Genomic DNA, 16,057 nt, shown 5'->3' on the forward strand with positions numbered 1-16,057 from the left:
AAACTACTTGCTCTCTTTCTTTTTCTTGTTTTGTTTTATTTCTTCTTTCCCATTGTTCATTCCATTGGTTATAATCCTGCTTTACAACCTGATTAATGTTTAATGTAAAGATATTTGTAGATCCTATATTTGACTGCATGACACCATGGCAGGGGGGCTGGGAGGGAAGGGAGGGGGAGAAAATTTGGAACTCAAATCAAGGGATTGTGGAACTGAATGTTGTAAACTAAAAGTAAATAAACAAGTTAATTTTTTTTTAAAAGAGATCAAAGACAGAGTGAAAGGACCAATAGATAAAAAAAAATTTTACAGTAGCACCTTTTATTGTACTGAAGAACTAGAAACAAAGTAGATACTCATCAATTTGGTAATGACTGAACAAATTATGGTATGTAATATAATAAAATGACAAAAATGGAAAAATGCAGAAAAACCTGGAAAGAACTGACATAGCGTAAAGTAAGCAGAACAAGAAATATTATTCAGTGGCACAGAAAATAACATTGAAATATGATCATGCAATGACCAATGACCAATAATGAATGACTCTAAAAGACTGATGATGAAGCATGCAAGCAGGTTCTTGGTGGAGAGGTGATGAACTGTGGCCATATTTTCAGGTATTAGCAATACAAGACAAATATATTTTGCTTTGTGATACCTGTGGAGGAGAGTTGTGGAGCACAAATAGTGAAGCAAAAGAGAAGAAAGGAAAGGAAAGAGTGTAAATGAAACATTTACAACACACACAGGAGAGCAGAAGGAAGTCCAGACTAGGACACAGATAAAGAGGGCAATACTGGTACTACCACATTAAATGTATGCATATATATGTGTAGATATCTAGCTCTATGGTATAGATTTAGAGTTTCATATACAGTTCTCTTTTTCTAGTTTTCTTTGTGTAACATGTATTCTGATCTCAGTCTCTCCATCTGTCTCTCTATTACTTCAATAAGTTCTCAGGTACTCTTGAGAGTCTTGGGATGTCTCTTTTCTCTGCCATCTTGTATAAACTCCTACATGTAATATGCAAACTCTGGCCCCACTCTCTCAAGGCCAGGCAGGCTATATCTCCCTTCAAAGTTTTAGAGTATCTTGAGTGTTTTAAGGAATTTTTTTCTCTGCTTCCTTTGGCTCTAGCCACCATCAGTTTTGTTCCCCTTATTTTAGGGGCCTAGTGACTTGAATTTCAGTTCCATTTAACCACTTAACATCTGACAGGTTTTAGAAAAGAATATTTACTTCAAAGATTTGGCAAAAATAAATACATAAATATTTTCCCCAATATCTTAGGTGCATAATCCCCCTTATACAGCCTTAGTCTTGGCAGAAAGTATTAGGCTCAGTTCCTAGGTCCCATCAAGTTCGTATCCAAAGACAACATTGCTGCCAAATGAGTCCTTCCACTGGATTGGAGCCCTGAAGGTCCCTTCTGAAATTTCTCTTTGCTCCTGACTCCTCAGGGCATTTTCAGAACTGACCATAAAACCTAGCCTGGATTCTGACTCCCAGATGACTGTGTCTTGCTCTCCTAGCCTTTGAAAGTTTCAAGGCTTGGAAGCTCCACTCCAAATACCTGGAATGAAAAAGACCAAGCAAACAAGACCCTGTTTCTTGGGCACAATGTGACCTTAGGAGTAGAAAGCTCCACAACCCTTCCCCCAGGGTCCCTCACCAAAAACCATGAGTAAAGAATTATGTTGCTCCTCTAACTTAAGTACACCAAAGAGAGCTGAAACTGAATCAGGCCTTTTTGAAAATACAACAGTTCCAACTACACAACCAACCTACCACCAAGGCTACTTCCAAACACATAGTTGGCCAACTGGAACAAGCTACAAAATGTTCATGGTTGCACTTCCCTCATACATCAGAAAAGCGTAATCTGCCAGAGAGAGAGGAAATGGGATCCAAGGTTTAAGTAAAGTGTTGGTTTTTGTGCAAATGGCCACCTCTTTACTAGAAAAGAACAAAAGAGAGAATAATAAATGAATATAAGAAGTTTGTATGTAGAAAAAAGGAAAGGAGAGAACTTATGTTGGATGGCCTTTATTTTCTCAGTAAAGGATAAGGTGACATCCTCTCCTGTAAATGAGGAGTTAAAGAGTATTGGGGAAGGCTTGAAGAAGACGTATAGAACAGCTGCCCTAGGAAATGTGAACATCAGTTAGTGAAGAGTAAAAGGGTATTTTGTGAGAGTGAGGCCACACTTGAGATTAGAGAGCAAAAATGTATAATAGAATCAACAAGATTGTGTGATTTCCTCCAGTAGCATACTAACTACATGTTAGTAGACAGAGAAGAAATAGATGGTGAAGTGTGAGTCCTTTGGGGGGAGTCAAAGTCACATTTCATTGTACCTGAAATTGCACTCTTTTGTTATCAAACTATTTCATCTACACATTAATTCCTATGCTGAGTCATTTCACTCTAGTTTCATTCTCTTCTCCTGTCTTTCAGGTGCCTTATGATGACTTGCGCTACCTCTTTGGTGAGATCATGTATGGAGGTCACATTACCGATGATTGGGACAGGAGGTTATGTAGAACATACCTGGAGGAATTCATTAAACCAGAAATATTAGAAGGAGAAATGTTTCTAGCTCCAGGGTTCCCACTTCCAGGCAATATGGACTACAATAATTATCACCAGGTAATCTTCCCATTTAGAGTCCTGGCTGTGCTATGCAAACTTTACTTCCCTGTGTTTGTTTCCTCTGCTTTACAATGAAGTGGTGAGAGGTAGGACTATAAAATTCCTAAGGTTCCTTCCAGTCTAACATTTTCTGGAAAGCATAATGTTTTTAGGGTGTTCCAGAAGTACTTTCAGTCATTTTGGAAAGGCCATGCTGAAATGACTCTCAGAGTTCTCTTTTCTCACCTAAAAAAGTTTATTGAATTCCTAAATTCAGTTTATATTTAGTCATTAATCTCAAATTGGTTCATTTTTATCACAAGGATTTCAGTGCTTATTTAATGTATATGTTTCTCATTCCCAAATATATATCAGAGAAATGTATTTCATAGCAGAAGCAAATTCTCAGTAAAGAATTTAGCCTACTTCTACTAAGTTCATAATAATCACCTGCAAACTTTTCAATGGATCAATACTTTGTGGACCTTTACACCCCTGACACTTGGTAACCATTGCAAAAATGATTAAGCACTGAAAAATAGTGCCTATGGGCAAAAGCAAAAGGAGACTGGGTTATATAAAGGAAAAGAAAATACAATTTAAAATCATTTAGATTAAATACACAGAAGAATCATTTATTGGTAGTAAAGTTTTGAGACAAGATAACAGAACTATCCAAAAAAGTTTTCTTTCTTTGTCTGTCTTTTTCTTTCTTTCTCCTTCTCTTGAGTTCCCTAGAGTCCTCTTATAGACATAAAATTAACTGGATAGCTAGAGAAGAGGTGTCAAACATACGCAGACCACACGTGACTCCTAAGTGCACCCCACACCAGATTAAAATGTAATTAATGAAAGAAAAATATAATAAGACACAGATAATATTACATTTTAAAATTAAGTCACAGGGGAAGCTAGGTGCTGCAGTGAATAGAGCACCAGCCCTAGAGTCAGGAAGACCTGAGTTCAAATCCAGATACTTAACACAAAAAAACTAGCCATGTGACCTTGGGCAAGTCACTTAACCCCAATTGCCTTACCTTTCCCCCTCCAAAGAAAAAAAAGCAAAAAAAACAAAAACAAAAAAACATTTTTTAAAATAAAACTGAGTCAGTATGAGGTCCATGGGGATCCTTACGCACGGACAAATGGCCCTCCATTTCTATTTGAGTTTGATGCCACTGAGCTAGAGGATAGTCAATGTACAGCGCCATCTCAGAGGTTTCTGATGAATACTTCTCTTCCTTATTTACTCTAAGCCTAATTAATCTTGAAGAGAAAATGGATGATCAAGTTAGCTATGATGAGGAAATTTTCGTGTTCCAAATTATTACTCAGAAATTAACAAGTATTTTAAGTAAATATGTTATCTGTGTTCTTTTCTTTATCATTTTCACTTTCCAATGGCATCCTCGCCTCAATAGAATAATTCCTAGAACAAGAAAACTAAGAACTAAGCAAAACAAATCAATATATTGGTAATGTCAGAAAACACTTCATTCCCCATCTATAATTCACACTATTTGTTCACTGAGAGGGAGGCATGAAACCCCTGACATTTCACTGAAACTACAATTAGTTACTACACTAGTCCAGAGTTCTGATTTGTTTTAATGTCAATCAACAAGTCTCAGTACTATGAAGCTACAAAGATATGGAGATGTGTTTTGTGCCTAAAATAATACTCAAGTTAGTTAATCTATTTATTAAATGCCTGCTATCTGTCAGCCACTGTGCCAAACACTGGAGACACAAAGAAAGACAAAGGTGCATTGAAGGAGCTCACAATCTAATGGCAGAAGATAACACGTAAAAAGAAATTGAAATGTGGGGAAAGGTGGAGGATGTCTAATGTGGGGGCATGATGAAGTCCAGAGGAGGGCTATTGGGTAGGAAATAAAGAGACAACTAGCCTGGACCCCCTTTTTAGATGAAGAACGTGGGAAGAACTTTCCGCTGTTTAACTTCTACTCTCACCTATCCCAGGGAGGGTGGAACCCCAGGGGCAGAGGGTATTGTATAGATATGAGTTCCAGAGCTGATGTGACCCACAAAAAAAAAAAAAATTTAGAAAAAAATAAGTACTGAACTATGGGGCTGACTGATTTTAAGCACAGTAGCATGAGCCCAGAGCATTGGGATATGAACTTACTTTCTCTCCATGACAACGTGTGTCTTTGTGGAGTAGTACATCCCAGGTTTTTTGCATAATGTGTTCTGCATATAAATTAAGTAAATTAGGTGACAATATTCAGCCTTTTTGTACTACTTTTCCAATCTTAAATCTATCAGTTCCATGATGCTTCTTAATTCACATTCAGGTACCTCAGGAGACAAGTAAGGTGATCAGGCATCTCTTTGAGTACTTGCACATTTTGTTGTGATCCACATAGTAAAAGGTATCAGTCTAGTCAATGAAATATAAGTAGATGTTTTGTGAATGTTGGCAATTTGGCCTCCAGTTCCTCTGCCTCTTTGAAAACCCACCTGCTCATCTGGTAATTCTTGGTTCACATATTGCTATAGCCTAGCCTACAGAATCATAAGCATAACCTCGCTAGCATGTGAAATGAGAGCAATTAATTTGAACGTCCCTTGGCATTGCCCTTCTTTAGGATTGGGACGTAAACTGATATTTTCTAATCCAATGGCCACTGTTGCATTTTCCAAATTAGCTAGTATATTGAATACAGGACTTTTTACAGCATCATCTTTTAGGATTTCAAATACCTCTGCTTGAATTCGATCACTTCCACTAGCCTTATTGTTAGCAATGCTTCCTAGGGTTCGCTTGACTTCATTCTCCAGGATGTCTGCTCTAGATCAGTAACTACACCATTGTAGTTACTGGTGATGTAAATAACTTTTAAATAAGTAAATAATATTTTATGTTTACCCCAGTTACATGTAAAGAACAATTTTTAATGTTTTTTTAAGTTTTGAGTTCCAAATTTTTTCCTTCCCTCCCTCTCCTCCTCTGTCCCTGAGATGGTTAGTAATCTGATATAGATTATACATGTGCAATCATGTGTTCCACATTATCATTTTGGGAAAGAAAACTCAAACTAAAAATAGAAAAAGAAAGAAAGTGAAAAATAGTGTGCTTCAGTCTGTATTCAGACACTGTCAGTTCTTTCTCTGGATGTGGATAGCATTTTTCATCATGAGTTCTTTGAGATTATCTTGGATCTTTGTTTTACTGAAAATAGCCAAGTCATTCACAGCTGTTCATCATACAAAGATCTTTCTTTTGCTTCTGTTAAGTCCCTACCCTTTTTATCTTTTGTCATGCCCATTTTTGCATAAAACTTTACCCTAATATCTTAAATGTTCTTGAAAAGCTCTCTTGTCCTTCCCATTCTATTATTTTATTCTATTTCTTTGCATTGCTCATTTAAGAAAACCCTCTTATCTTGCTTTGGTATTATCTGGAATTCTGCATTCAGTTAAGTATATCTTTCCCTTCCTCCTTTACCTTTTACTTTTCTTCCTTCCTCAGCTATTTATTTGTAAAGCCTCAGTGATTTTGCTTTCTTTCTCTTCTTTTTCTTTGGAATATTTTGTGTTGCTGCCTCTTATACAATATTGTGAATTTCTTCCCATAGTTCTTCAGGCATTCTATCTACCAGATTTGATCCCTTAAATCTGTTCATCACTTCCATCTAATTTTCATAAGGGATGACATTTAAGTCAAACCTATGTGGTCTGATGATTTTCCCTGCTTTCTTCAGTTTAGTTTGAATTTTGCAACAAGAAGCTCATGATCTAAGCCGCAGTCAGCTCCAGGCCTTGTTTTAACTGACTGTATAGGGCTTCTCTACCTTTGACTACAAAGTATATAATCAATCTAATTTTGATATTGACCATCTGATAATGTCCCATGTGCAGAGTCACCTTTTGGGTTGTTGAAAAAGAGTGTTTGCTATGACCGGTGAGTTATCTTGACAAAATTCTATCAGTCTCTGCCCTGCTTCATGTTGCACTCCCAGGCTAAATTTTCCTGTTATTCCAATTATCTTTTGATTTCCTACTTTAGCATTCCAATCCCCTATGGTGAATGTGGCATCTTTATTTTCGGCATTATTTCTAGAAGATATTGTAAGTCTTCGTAGAAGTAATCAACTTTGGTCCCTTCAGCATCAGTGGTTGGAACATAGACATGTGATGTTGAATGAACTGCCTTGGATTTGAAGAGATACCATTGTGTCATTTTTGAGTTTATACCCTAGTACTTCTTTTTCTCATCCTTTTGTTGACTATAAAAGCTACTGTGCTTCTGAATCATAAGCCAGAAAAAAGGTTGCCAGCAGAAATATCAGCAATCTCAGCTATGCAGATGATACCACTCTGATTGCAGAAAGTGAAGAGGAATTAAGAAGTCTCTTCATGAGAGTGAAAGATAAGAGTGTAAAAGCTGGCTTGGAGCTTACCATCAAAAAACCTAGGATCTTGGCAACTGGTCCCATCACTTCCTGGCAAATAGATTGAGATGAAATGGAAGTAGTGTCAGATTTTATATTCTTGGGCTCAAAGATCATTGCAAACACTGACTGCAGCCATGAAATTAAAAGGTGCTTGCTCCTTGGAAGGAAAGCTATGACAAATCTGGACAGCATACTAAAAAGCAGAGACATCACGTTGCCAACAAAGGTCCAAATAGTCAAAGCCATTGCTTTTCCAGTAGCAATGTGTGCCTGAGAGAGACCAAAAGGAAAGCTGAACACTGCAGAATCAATGCTTTCAAATTGTAGCATGCTAGAGAAGACTTTTGAGAGTCCCTTGGACATCAAGGGGATCAAATCAGTCAATACTTAAAAAATTAATTCAGGCTATTCAATGGAAATAAATATTTTGTTCCATAATAAGAAGACAAGATTTATTGGAAAAGACCCTGATGTTGGGAAAGATCAAAGGCAAAAGGAAAATGGGATGGCAGAGGATGCGATGGATAGATAGTATTATGGAAACAATGAACATGAACTTGGACAGACATCCAGATTTAGTAAAGGATAGAAGAGCCTACACCAGGGTATGGTCCATGGCGTCACAAAAAGTCAAAAATGACTAAATGACTAAACAACAACAACACATCCCAAGTTTTAGGGGATTTACTGTACTATTTGCCTCTTCTAGGAACTAAATTTAATGTGTTAGATAATTGATAATGGGAAGCAAAACTATGAAAGCTAATACACAAAAGTGTTAGAAGAATAGCTGAATAGGATTTCCTCCTTGAGGACCCAACCTACAAGTGAAGGTTGGAAGAGTAACTCAGAAGGGGGTGTTATACTTTGGAGACTCATCTGGAATATATTTGAGTGCCCTTCTCATTTGTTGGTGCCCATTGACAAGATTTTCTCCCTGAGGTTCTCTTTCTTGGCTGCTTTAGTTTGAAGAGATATAATAAAGAAAAATTTGTAATTTTTTCCTTTTGTTCTAACTGTAATTGGACAGTCTGCTTCCTTTGAGAGTCAGAGTAGTTACTTTGAGAAAACTTTTTCTTGTATTATTGCATCCATTACAAGTAAAGAGGCCATATGAGCAATATGGATCCTTAGACTTCTGCTGCCATGAAATGAAGCTAGAGCCACACAGAGGATTCCTAGTTATAGGAGTTCCATGTGACTTCAGAAACAAATCTACTGAGAGCATTTTTACAAGATGCTATTAATACTTTGAGGGAAATGTAAAGTATTCACTAAATGATGTTTTCATAAATTATCTGAGAATGCAGACCTTCCTAAAACACCTGATAACATAGGATATTAAAAAAAATACATGGAATCTAATTACTAGGTCTCTCATGGAGGATTTGAGGATACTGCATAGTGTTAAAAATCTATTAATCAATGATTCAGTATCTGAAGAAACTTTATCAGAACTCACTTGGAATGACAAGACATATGAAACACCATGAACAACTACAAACATTGATAGGTTTTAATACTTATAATAAACACTGCTATTCCTCAGTAGCCTAGGGACTTTTCTCAGGAAAGGACTTGTGCCCTCCAGGGAAGAAATATGGGTTATCTGAGCCAGAAATGTGACCAAAGTACTACAGCATTGGGAGTATATGGAGTAAAAAGAAAAAAAAAAAGAGGTAGACTACTAGAAAGTCTTTTGGAATTCTACAGAGTATGAGGACTTTAAAACCTGAAGTAACATGGCAAGGTTAGAATATTTGCAGAGACTAGAAAGACAATTTGATGATGATGGAGCACCATTTGCCAAGTTCATTCTTTCTGCCACTCAACAAAAAGTGGAAAACCCTTTCAGATTTATAACAGAGGAGTAATAAAACTGGAGCAAGTGTACAAGGATATTCTTTACCCCCAAAAGTCAAATGAATACCTACTTAATCTTCCATTTAAAGAGCTGCCAAATTTTCATCAGTAGTGGAACAGCATACTGGTTTGAGTATGATTTCTCATCCTTAAAAACTGATATAATATATGGTAACCTAGCTCCAACACCTTCCTGTGAATGGGCCAAAGAGATCAGCTAAAGACCAAAAGACGGGAACCTACTGAAAAACTGCTGAGAGACAGAATAAGTAAAAGAAGCCAGAGTTCACTGAACCAGAGGTCATGATCATCTAATGAAAGGTCACTGCCAACAGAGAGCATATAAAAAGGCAGAACTATTTTCTACTACAACAATGAAATAGATGGACATATGGGTAATGTGTTCATTCAAGAGAAGAATGCAGAGTTGGTATGCAAGAGTCTAAATTTCTGAGCATCATCTTCAGGAAACATAGATGGGGCAAGGGATGCAAATCACCCAAATCTCCAAAAACACTGTTTGACATCACTTCAGTTGTGTGTAGGTCAATTCTACCTGGACTGAACCCTGTACTGCAGGGACAGTCAAAAATTATATTGTGATTTACACTTCTGTAATGGGTCTTCATATTGTTCCAATCTATTTACAAAAGATACATGAGAAACTTTTCATTTGATCTTATGAAAGGGTTAGTTTCTATGAATTTGGTGACAAAGACCATTCATAGTTGTACTCCCTAGAGTTAGCCTGAAGTTTGCTAAAGAAGTTTTAGGTGTTGACAAGAAAATAGATACTTTGTCTTTGATAGGTCCAGAACCAGTGAACCTCCTTGACATGTCAGCCTTGATGAGCATTAATTCTAGCTTGCTCAAGATACTACAACACACTATAATCAGAAATCTGGGACTCATTACCTGATTATTTTGACCATCATTTATATGAGCATACAGGAAATAGAAGCAAGTAGTGGTAGAGAATCAGGGCAGTGATTTCTTCAACTCAGGGATATATACAAAGAAATTTGACTTTGGTAACTGGTATCTGAAGAACAGAAGAATCAGTTGAGGGAACAGATCAATAAGAGGACAAAGTTATTTCTCACTGCAAGAAGGGGACATGAAATATATTGGAAGAACAACCCACAGAAGGCACTTCATGGACTAGAGACCTTTTTGATATCATGACAGAGTCTTCTATCTATGATAGAAGATCTCGGAAACAATCTGTAAAAAGTACTCATTAACAGTATCATCAGACTGTAAGCCTCACTTATAGCAGTGGCACAGAGGTCTGGGAATATACAAATATTGCATGACCTATGCTTTTTTTGTAGGTCTTACCCACAGTGACTATTCCACACCTTTCCTCCCCAGCCTTCCCATGGCACCCCTCTTCCCAACCTCTCAGCTGAGAACCTTGCCTCATACTTCACTGAAAAATGTAGGCTCTCTCTTCTCCTCTCCTCCTCATTTCACATCACTCAGCTATCCTCTCCCACCACCTCCTCCACCCCTCTCTCAAATGAAGAGACCCTTCTCTTTGCCAAGGAAAACTCCTCTAAAGGTACCTTGATCTTATCCCATCTTCTCCAACATTGTTTCTTCTATCATACCCACCCTTTCACTAATCTCCAATTTCTTTCTACTAGATCCTTCTCTGATACCTAGAAACATGTTCATGTCTCCCCCATCCTTAAAAAGTTCTCATTTAATCTGATCATCCCTGATAGTTCTCATCCTATAACTCTCCTCCCCTTCATAGCTAAACTCCTTGATAAAAACATCTACAATTTAAGCCTCCACTTTCTCATTTTCTTTAAAACACGACAGTCTGACAAAGTCAGTCAGCATTCAACTGAAACTGCTCTCCAAAGTTAGAAATTCACTCTTAAATGCAAATCTAATGTGTTTTTTTTTCTACCCTCATCTTTTTAATGTGCATCCGCTGACATTGTTGACCATTTTCTTCTACAGGATACTATCTTCTCTCTACGGTGTTCAAGACACTGCTCTCTACATAAAACAATTGAAAGCACCACCAAAAGCATTACTATACCATCTTACCACAACCACTCTAATATTGACTATTCCATCTCTCTCTTGGTTGAGCTGAGTTACCTTGCTCCCATTGGAAGAGTTCCTTCATTCCGTATTGTCTAGTGTATATTTTCCTATTCATACCTTCTCCAATTTCAGTGTTGCTATTATTGAGTTTCTTTGCTATTCACTACATGGGTTCTAATTCGCTAGAATTAGATGGGAAAGGGATCAAGCCTTGGATATGGAGCCTGGGGTCTTCCTTTCCCCCAATAATAATGAGAAATGATGATCAGAAATAGACCCTAGCCAGGGGTGGGGAACCTGTGGCCTCAGGCCACATGTGGCCCTCTAGGTCATCAAGTGCGACCCTTTGACTGAATCCAAACTTCACAGAACAAATTTGTCTGAATTCAATCAAATGGACACACTTGAAGACATGGAGAGCCACATGTGGCCTTGAGGTCACAGGTTCCCCACCCCTGCTAAAATAATAATATTTAAGAGAGATATAATTCTATCCTGGTACCACCCCCCTCTGAGGAGAACAGAGTGAAGTCTGATCCCAATCTCCTGTTTCCCCTCCTGGCAAGAATTAACCTTTACCTTGGAGAAGGGTAGAAGTAGAAGAAGCTAGAGATGTCTGTTCTGCCTCTTTGAGCCACACAGTGAAAGCCCCCTCATAACACATATACTTGTTAATAGTGTGCATTTCTTTTAAGAACTGTTTGTTAATATCACTTAACTGCTTCTCTATTGGGGAATATTGTTGTTGTTCATTCATATGTGATTTGACATGATCCCATGGACACCAGGCTCTTTTATCCTCCACTATCTCTAGATGTCTGTCCAAGTTCATGTTCATTGTTTTCATGACACTATATCCATTTCATCCTCTGCCATCATATTTTCCTTTTGCCTTCAATCTTTCCCAACATCAGGGTCTTTTCCAATAAGTCCTGTCTTCTCATTATGAGCTAAAATATTTAAGCTTCAGCTTCAATATTTGACCTTCCATTGTGCAGCCTGAGTTAATCTTTTTTAAGTATTGACTGATTTGATCCCCTTGCTGTCCAAGGGACTCTCAAAAGTCTTCTCTAGAACCACACAATTTAAAAGCATTGATTCTGCAGTGTTCAGCTTTCTTTTTGGTCTCTCACAGGCATACATTGCTACTGGAAAAACCATGGCTTTGATTTATTTGGACCTTTGTTGGCAACGTGATGTCTCTGCTTTTTAGTATGCTCTCCAGATTTGTCATACCTTTCCTTCCAAGGAGCAAGTGTCTTTTAATTTCATGGCTGCAAGAGCTTAAGAATATAAAATCTGACAATGCTTCCATTTCTTCTCAATCTATTTGCCAGGAATTGATGGAACCAGTTGTCAAGATCTTGGGTTTCTATATAGATGTATATATGTGTATACACACATATATGCACACACTCACACACATATACATATACATAATTTTATTATCTCCATTAGAATATAAACAAACTCCTTGTGAGTAGGGATTATTTCATTGTTTCTATTTCTTTTCCCAGCGCGCCTAGCACAGTACAAAGTACAAAGCAAATGCTTTATAGACGCTTATTGATATGATTGACTGAAAGGCACTGAAGGGTGATAGCTAAGTTAGAGTACCTATCCAACCTGATAAGGTTTCTAGGAATTTGGGGTGGGAGGGGCCAGAGACAAATTTTGGAGATACTGACAGAGACAGGATTTGTAAGACATTTCATTAGGCTTAGTTGTGACTGGCCAGTGGAGAAACACTAAAGCACAAGTACCCATCACAAGTTTTCACTGAGCTGTTTTCTCAAATGAGATTCTATGGTTTAGTGAAAGCACTTCAGGCACCCATGACATAGTATGCTTCCTATGAACTGTTCTGGCTTTTTAATTTCCCTTCAAGTGTCAAATCATTTGGGGAGAAGAAAGATCACACCCCTGATTTCATTATATAGTGAGTATATCCTTTTCTTTCAGTACATTGATGACATGCTACCTGCAGAGTCACCATACCTATATGGGCTCCACCCCAATGCTGAGATTGGCTTTCTGACCCAGACCTCAGAAAAGCTCTTCCGTACTGTGCTAGAGATGCAGCCTCAGGTCAACCAGGCTGGAGATGGAGGAGGCATCACAAGAGAGGAAAAGGTAAATGGTGGGAAACAATTCTGAGTTTTCTTGCTAGAAACTGTTTGAGTAAATTGATTTGGTGGTACAATGAGTGATTCAAATAGAGGGTTTAATTGTGGGTATAATTCTCCTTAAGGTACACAATTGTCTGGCCTGATAGACATAATTGACATAAAATACCTTTGTACACAATTTATGTCTACTGCTCATATACTACTCAGACCTAAAATTCCTGAAGTTTTCTCTGTTAAGCCTGCTCATACATTCTCACCTTGATTCATTTGCCACAATCCAGTCAATACTGCTTTATTTTTCTACCCCCCAACCTATAACTCTTTATTTTTTGTAATTATTTGTATAATAGATTTAATGACATTCTCAAGAAATACAAAATGAACAATATAGAACTGAATTCTTAAGTAAAATCATGTTTGATAATAATGACAGCTTTAACAAAATGTTTTTGTTATTCACTTTAAATCACTTGGTTTGTTTATTAGTATATATGTATGTGTATATATATATATGTATGTGTATATATATATATGTATGTATATATATATATGTATATAATTTCTCCCAGCATGTTGGGTGGACTCACTACATAGAATTTATGGAAGACATAGATGAGAGTCACAGTGTTTGGGCAAACATGGATGGTCATCACATATACAAGAGTAAGTCAATCAAAAAGCATTTATTAGGTGCTTATTATGTTCCAGACATTTTGCTAAATGCTGGGAATACATATATAGGAAAAAAAAAAGAGACAGTCTAGGCCCTCAGGAGCTTTCATTCTAAAGCATTTCCACTTCTTGTAAAAGGAAGCTGAAGCAGGGACAGGGGAGGGGAGAGAAGAAGGCACCTTGGTGTAGGGCCATGATAGATAAGTTCAGGGAAATGCAATCTGGTGGGAAATAAAGAAACCACTTGGTCTCTTTGGGAAGGAGCTTGGGCACACTCTTTAAATGGAGGTTCTGGGAGGATTCCCCTACTTTCTAATAAGAAAGAAGAGTCCTAGGAACAGAGGGTACTAGTGAAGTGTGAGTTCCAGGGCTGAAGTGAGCTTATAGGATGAAGAGATTTGTGGGACATGACAGAGAAGTTGAAGTATAGCCTTGTGACCCTTTTAAGAATAATTATAGTTCATATATGTTGTTCTAATTCTGCCATCTTTTTATTTCTTTTTATGCCATTCCACATAGAATTTTTTTTCATTTAACTGTATAGTAATATTCCATTATACTTACATGATACAGTTTATTTAACTATTTTCCAATAGATGGACAAGTGAGTTGCTTACTGATGGGTTTTTTGTTTACTATTTTTGTTCTTGTTTTGTTTTCAAAAGTAAGGCAATTATAAATATTTTAGAGACTTCTCTTCCCTTTTAACAATATTCTTAGTATAACTGTCCCAACAAAATAACTGCTAGATTGTTGTATTGCATCCAACTCTTTGTAACCCTTTGGAGGTTTTCTTGGCAAAGATAATGGAGCAGTTTACCATTTCCTTCTCCAGCTCATTTTGATGAGGGATGGCTCATAATAGGTTCAGCTGGAACTCTGATCTTTATGTAAGACCAGAAAGCTTTTGATTCAGTCTGGAAGGAATTCAGCCCAGGCCAACTTGGAGTCAGAGTTGTAAAAGTTTGTTGTAGCTTTATAGCGGGCAAGGGTCCTTAGGGGACCTGCAACCTTAAAGGGGTAGAATTAAGGTTTTTAATAGGATAATCCATAATAGAACCCGTGCCAATTATGCTGACCAGGTGAGAAGAGGGTGGGATTAGGGAGGAGTTGAGGTGGGGCCAGTGTTTAAAGGAACATGCATTTTTAATGTAACTGCACAGGCGTATTGCCCATGATTCACTGGGAAAAAGCCCAAGGCGGGGCTATCTGGAGGTGTGATTTTAGCCTTGAAAAGTCACTAAGTCAGCGGTCAAGGGCTGACTGAGAAGTGCCCAGTCTGCCACCTATCAGAGTCATGTTTGACAAGACTGATGTCTGGGAACCAAGGCTCTTAAGGAGTTAACCCAGAGATAGGATCCTGAAGGATTCATTGAGGCAGCCAAGGAGTCTACCTAGAGACAGGGTACCAAAGGATTCATGGGGGCAGCAGGACACTATATAAGGGGAAGATAATAGTTGCCTAAGCTGGAATGTTCATAGATACTTTTGTGAAAGATTCACAGGTGTAGCTTGTCACTGTTCCAAGCGGAGATAAACAATTCATGAGTTGTTGCTGGGCAGAGTTCTGCAGGGGAAAGGGGCAGAGTTAATGCTCTGAGGCTGGGAGGTGGGGGGACAGGATGGAGTGTGATTTTACAAACTGATTTTACAGACTGATGTTACAAAGTGGTATTACAAATTGATGCTACAAATATAGATCCCAAGCACCCCATCATTACTGTTACAAATTGGCATCACAAATTGAGTTTACAAATATAGATGCCAAGCACCCCATCAATTTTACAGATGAGAAAACTGAGGCAGAGTTAAGTGACTTGCTCAGGGTCACAGAGCCAAGTGTCTGAGGCCAAATTTGAACTCAGGAAGATGAGTCTTCTCTTCCAGACTCCAGTCAAGCACTCTATCCTGTCCTTATTAGCATTTAAAATACTTGGATATCACAACGAAAATCAGGCTCATTCACCAACTCCACCCCTTGAACGATGGGACCCTGAGAGGCAGGGACAGCTCTACATCCCTTCCCAGCTGGAAGCAGTTCAAGATGAGACTGTCACCCCTGCCCCAAATGAATTTGGGCCCCATCTGTTTAAGGGGGGAATGATGGGGTACCTGGGGTCTAGATCAATTTTCGAAACCAACTTGTAAAACCAGTCTGTTCAGTTGTAACTGCAATTTGTCCTTTCCCATTCTTGAGCTCTGCCCCTTCTCCCTATCCCACACTCCACCTAGGCAATACCCTGTGACCCCTTTGTTCTTACTTAATCTCTT

General features: G+C 38.0%; 1 protein-coding gene across 1 annotated transcript in view; it reads left to right on the top strand.

Annotated features, from left to right (window-relative positions):
- The window catches only part of DNAH9 (dynein axonemal heavy chain 9), a 531,344-nt gene that overhangs the window by 495,973 nt on the left and 19,314 nt on the right, over positions 1–16,057 (top strand). Inside the window, exons 65-66 of the mRNA XM_069076799.1 lie at positions 2,464–2,655; positions 12,948–13,118. Coding sequence (XP_068932900.1) covers positions 2,464–2,655; positions 12,948–13,118 — 363 coding nt within the window. The remainder of the gene's footprint in view (positions 1–2,463; positions 2,656–12,947; positions 13,119–16,057) is intronic.

This window comes from Petaurus breviceps, unplaced genomic scaffold (assembly GCF_028583685.1).
Source record: "Petaurus breviceps papuanus isolate PSGF00001 unplaced genomic scaffold, PetGlider_PUasm1.0 90925, whole genome shotgun sequence".
Classification (NCBI taxonomy): Eukaryota; Metazoa; Chordata; class Mammalia; order Diprotodontia; family Petauridae; genus Petaurus; species Petaurus breviceps.